Source organism: Panthera leo, chromosome A3, assembly GCF_018350215.1.
Source record: "Panthera leo isolate Ple1 chromosome A3, P.leo_Ple1_pat1.1, whole genome shotgun sequence".
Taxonomy (NCBI): Eukaryota; Metazoa; Chordata; class Mammalia; order Carnivora; family Felidae; genus Panthera; species Panthera leo.
The window spans coordinates 43,722,978-43,728,983 of record NC_056681.1 but is presented as its reverse complement, the minus strand read 5'-3'; the positions used below and the strand labels follow the sequence as shown (position 1 = coordinate 43,728,983).

The following is a 6,006-nucleotide window of genomic DNA, read 5'->3' as shown; positions in this document are numbered from 1 at the left end:
GACTCTCACCCCTCTCCCCCTCCTACCTCATCTCTGAGCAACCCCCATCTCAAGGCCAGCCCCCAGAGGCTAGGACCAACTCAGGGAATGAGCTTGAGCAAGCCATATCTGAACACAGCATCCCAAACACCTGCCTGGCTATGCCTGACAACTCCTAAATATGGCTGTAATGGAGGTGCATGGACCAGGCAAGCTGAGTAGTCACAACAGCACTCAAAATCAGTCAGAAGCCTCTGAGATGCCCACTGCTCCCCTAGGCAGGGGCATTGGCAGGATCCCCACACACATCATCTACCTAATGACGAGGTGAGGAAAGAGACCAGGGAGTGCTCCACATCCCCACTCATAAACCCTGAACAGTCCCTTACCACGGAGCTGAACACGGACTAAACAAAGGGCCTCTTTGTTTCCCACTGAGAGAATGAGATTTTGTTAGCAACAAGCCCTCACTCTGCCTGTTTCTGACAAGGGGAACTTAGGAAGGCCTCTACAGAGCCACCAAAATCAGTAATGGCTTGGAAAGGAAGGCACATGATGAGGTCAGAGGACTTGTGCTGAGAGAAAGGCAGAGCTTTAAATACTCTTTATAAAGCCTTCACTTTGGACAAGGATGGCAGGTTGTCCAGTGTTGCTGAGTTTATACTGACACAAAATAAACTGCCTATGTGTATACAAAGTATACAATTTGATGTTTTACCTATATATGTATCTCTGAAACCATCATCACAATCAAGATAATGAACCTATCCATCATCCCCATGTTTCCTCATAGCCATTTACAATCGCCCCTCCCAAACCCCCCTGCTCCCCATCCCTGTCTCTTGGCAACCACTGATCTTCTGTCCTCACAGTTTGCATTTTCTAATATGTTACATAAATAGAACCACATAGCCCATACTTGGTTTTCTCTGGTTTCTTCTACTCAGCATATTCTGACACTCATCCATGTTGTTGTACATCCAAGTAGTATTCCAGGGTACAACATAGCACAATTTGTTCATCCATTCACCTATTGATGGACTTTTGGCTTATTTACGGTCTGGGACTATTGCAAATGCAGTTGCTGTGAACACTCAAGTACACATTTTTGTGCCTGCACACATGCTTTCTTTCCTCCTTGGAAAATACCTAAGAACAGAATAGCTGGATCATTTGGTAGGCATATGTTTGAGCACACTGTTTTAAGGACCCTTTCGTGTGGGTTTCACAGTATAAAGGTATGCATGGTAAAGGTATACACAGACCACATGGGAATAAATGTCACCCATAGAGGTCACATCAGGCAGCAGCTGGCTCATTCCAGTCCTCCCAATGTGTGGACAGGGCTCCCAGAGGGAAAATCTCCCAGGATGACCTTTGGTTTTGTAAAATGCTCAGTGCACAAGCTCCTGACACTTCAGAAATGGCCCATGGGTGTGGGGAGATTCTAAGAGATCCTTTAAATAATGGCAACATCTCAACGGTCTAGAACACAATGGTTTTGGTCAGTCCTGAAAGCTGCAGCATGAACTAAGGCAAAGGTTCTCCAGCGGTGATCCCATCAGCATCACCTGCGAACCTGTTAGAAATGAACATTCTCCCCAGCCCAGACCTATGGCATTGAAACCCCGAGGTGGACCCCAGCAGGCTGTCACCAGTCTTGCAAGTGGTATGATATGGGCTCTAGTTTAAGATCCAGCAGCCTAGGACATCTTCCAAGCCCTTGGATTCTCTTGGAATTAAATGCATCCAAAGTCATGATACACCAAGACCTCTAGACCTTGCTCCACCCACACAGCTATGGAGCCCACCCTCCCAGAGCTCTGCAAATTTAAAATTTCCTCCAAGAACCAAGTTACCAACTGGCATGCAAACCTACACAGTGATAGTTGGCACTTCTTTCCCCAAAGCATAAAAAAACAAACAAACTTCTCAGGAACTCAATCGTGAAAGCATCTAAATCCAACTGTCAAAACCACCCATTTTTCTGTATGGCTTTCACCCTAGCACATTATAGCATACATGAGTCTAAAAAAAGAAAAAGACAAAGATTTTAGGTGATGTACTCCAACACTCTTTACTGCTCTAGAACCCTCACTAAAAATGAACACATCAGCATGAAAATTAATCAAACTTGAATAGGAAGCATTTGAGTAAAAATAATGGATACTTTTGCTTTAATCTTCAGTTCAAGCATGATTTCTGCTCAACATAATCGGAGAGAAGTTCTGATCATTTCCTTGTTATTTTACATGCTTAAAATTTAGCCCAGTCTTTGAAAACCCTCTCCAGCTTCTGACCAAGCAGAACTTTGCCACTCACTTTGAACTTGCCAGCAAGGAAAGCCTTCTGAGGGTTCATTTTGCCCAAAACCAACTCCATAAAGATGGGTTCTGGGATTGTGAAGATAGTGTCTGCTGGGAGCCTGGCAGGTCCTGGATACATGTCCCCAGAACCATTCTTCAGATCGATGGTCCACTGCAGAATGGTCTTCCCATCTTTGGTGATGTCCAGCTGAAAGATGGCATTGACTTTCTTTACCAGTTGGGCCCCCTCTTCTTTGATGTGATGGCTAATGTCTTCAAACACAGGAAAGCTCTGGAATTCTGACAGCTCTAGAGCGTGTGACATGGCAGGTTCCTGAGCTGCACCCAGTTCTTTGAGCTGGGCTGCCTGAGGTCCATCCCCTGCTTTGATTTTGGGTTGATGGTCAATTCTCTTCCACATCTTACTGTGCTGCTCCTCTTGACCTTGCCATCTGGTTTGTGAGCAACTGTGGCCAGATTAATATCTATAAGTCAGATTGTGACATCAAAGGTAAGGCCCAAGCAAGGAATGAGGCCAGTGTGTGTGCTGCAGTCTTATTGGTCAAACAGATACTAAAATGTGACATGGGGTGAAGTCTCAGATAGGTAATTGTGAGGCATATCCACACCACCACTCCCTCAAACCAATCAGGGCTGTTAGTCTCACAAGTCTGGAAAATTCTGGACCCCATGTTAGGAATAAGAGAAAGGGACCCCAGAAGGTTCTTCGGTGATGTGAGCTCTGTCTTTCCAATGCAGGCATCTCTGGTAGCAATCTTAACTCAGAGAGCAGTTATTTTGATTCCTTCAAAAGTGGATAATCCTTAATGCACAGATCCTGATGTTGGATTTGGCATTACCTGGCTGCTGACGGAAGGGGAAATGCTTTTAGAGAAAAATGGCTGGTCAGAGAAAGAATCAGCACCAGGACTTGCATCAGAAAGTTTCATAGGCACAGTGAGAGAGGGGGGAGAAAGGAATATCCCTAAGATCAATAGAAGATGCTGCTGACCTCACACGATAATTGCATGTAATAATACAGCCCTTACTGTGTGGAGGCACTGTTGTAGGCATGGCACATGTACTAACATTTTTAATCTTCATTACAACCCTCTGAGGTAGGTACTATATTTATTCCCATTTTATAGATAGGGAAACTGAGGCAAGGAATGAAATGACTTGTCCAAAGTCAGACAACTAGTTAGTAGGGTAGCCAGGTTTAAACAGAGGTAGAATGACTCTACAACCCAAGTATATGTTTATTTGTAAATAATGTCAGACTTAGAAAAAGTTTCTAAAAACAGTACAGATTTTCTGTATCACCTGCATCCCATTTCCCCAAATATTAATCAAATGTTAATATTTTACATAGCACAGTACTATGATCTAAACCAGGAAAGAAATGTAGATACAATACTATTAACTAATCTACAGACCATACTCAAATTTTGCCAATTGTCCCCCTAATATCTATTTTCTGGTCCACAATCCACCTTCTTGTCCAGGGTCCTGCACTGAATTTAGTTTTTATGTCTTCCTAGTGCCTTCCAGTCTGGGAGTTCTTCAGTCTTTGTCTATAATGACCTTGAGACTTTTGAATACTGGCCAGTTATTCTGTAAAATGCCCCTCATTGGGGTCTAATGTTTTTTAATGATCAGGTTGAGGTTATGCATTTTGGGCCAAAGTACCACAGAGATGATCTTGTGTCCTTCTCAGTGCATCATATCAGGAGCTACATGGTATTGCTGTGTCCCATTACTGGTGACACTGACCTTGATCACTTGGTCAAGGTGATGTCCACAAGTTTTCTCCACTGCAGTTACTGTTTCTCCCTTGTAATAAGTAACTTATAAGGAGATACTAAGACTTTGCCAATATCCCGTTTCAAATCATACTTCAACCGTCTCCTCTTTGCATCCATCAGTGGTCCATCAGTGTGATGTGTGCCAAATGGCCATTTTCCATCTCCATCACTCCCCTTGGATTTAACAATTGAAATTCTGCTGTAAGAATTGCTGTCCCATCTCCCCCATTTCTTTATTTGTTCAACTATATTTTTATCTCAGTATGGACTTGTAATATTTGTTTTATTCTGTGGGTCATAATCTATTACTATCATTATTTATTTTCTTGCTCACACTGTCCCATGTTTGGCCATTGGGAGCTCCACCAAGTGGGTGTCTGTCTATGTCCTTTCCTAGCCATGCTGCTTTTATATGCAAGTGAAACTATATTAAATGGAGTTGCTGATAGCTTTGCTCTCTCTGGGAGGAATGCAGAAAATAAAAAAAAAAAAGGTTTGGTATATTTTCGTTGGTACATGATGCATGAGCTGGTATTATCAACATGGAGCAGTTAAATAAAACCCAGTGGCCTCCAAAACCAAGACTTCACCTTGAAGCCACCTGGTATGGACATTTGCATAGAGAATTTCAAATTAAGAGGTGAGCAATTCCTCAGTAATATTGCTGTGAGCCATCAACAGTGAACTGGCCCCATTGCCACCCACCCCATCCATAACTGCTTTTCCTCAGGACAGGGTTGTTCCTTCTGAATTATTCACACAGGTCCACTCCTGCCTCAGCATGTCAGAGGGGAACACAGTTCCAAGCCCATATCTGTCCCCTTCATGAGTTCCTATCTTTTACAACTAAGTATTTCTACCATTAAAGAAATTTCAGTATGCGGGCACCTGGGTGGCTCAGTCAGTTAAGTGTCTGACTCTTGGTTTTGGCTCATCTCATGGTTCATGGGGAGCTGCATGGGATTCTCTCTCCCTCTTACTCTGCCCCTCCCTAACGCTCTCTCTCTCTCTCTCTCTCTCTCTCTCGATAAAAAAAATAAATAAACTTAAAAAAGGAATTCCAGTATGAATGGCCAATATACACATGGAAAAGTGCTCAACATCATGAGTCCCCGAGGACATGCAAATTAAAACTATAATGAGAGATTTCTTCCCATCTACTAAAATCGTTAATATTGGAAAGACTGACAATGGCAAGTGTTGGCAAGGCTGTGGAGCAACTGGAGCTCCTGTGTATGGCGGGTGGGAGTGCACAAGGTTGCTGCAGTTGTGGAAGACTGCTTGGTAGGGTGGTCAAAGTCAAACATACACTCATCACACAACCCATAGGTTCTCCTCTTGGGTATTTATGCAGTAAAAATGAAAACGTGTCTACAAAAAGACACATAACAAATGTTCCCAAAAGCACTGTCCATAAAAGCAAAACAGAGGAGATAATCCAAATATTTTCTTATGTCCTTCCTCTTGGATACGAAAATTGGCATAATCATAGAATGGAATACTATTCAGCAACAAAAGGGAATGATCTCTTGATTCACTCTACAGCACACATGAACCTCAGAGGCCTTATGCTGAGAGAAAGAAGACAGATTGAAAGGATGACATACTATATCATTCTATTCATATGACTCTCTAAAAATGGCAAAACTGTAAAAACAAACAAACAAAAAAATGAGCGGTGGGTTAGGGGTAAAAAGTGAATTTGTCTACAAATGGCCAGAGAGAATTTTTTTTTTTGGTGGGCGTGGAGTGCAGTGATGGAACTTTTCTTGATGGTGGTGGTAGTTACACAATTGTATGTATTTGTCAAAATGCAGAACTGTAGGGGCGCCTGGGTGGCTCAATCAGTTAAGCGGCTGACTTCGGCTCAGGTCATGATCTCGCGGTCCGTGAGTTCGAGCCCCGCATCAGGCTCT

General features: G+C 43.1%; 1 protein-coding gene across 1 annotated transcript; it reads right to left on the bottom strand.

The window, feature by feature from the left end:
• Positions 1-2,037: 2,037 nt before the first annotated feature.
• On the bottom strand, positions 2,038-2,759 carry SCP2D1 (SCP2 sterol binding domain containing 1). The gene has a single exon (XM_042930171.1). The coding sequence runs from the start codon at positions 2,704-2,706 to the stop codon at positions 2,236-2,238; it is 471 nt and encodes a 156-aa protein (XP_042786105.1). The 5' UTR covers positions 2,707-2,759; the 3' UTR covers positions 2,038-2,235.
• Between the last annotated feature and the right edge of the window lie 3,247 nt (positions 2,760-6,006).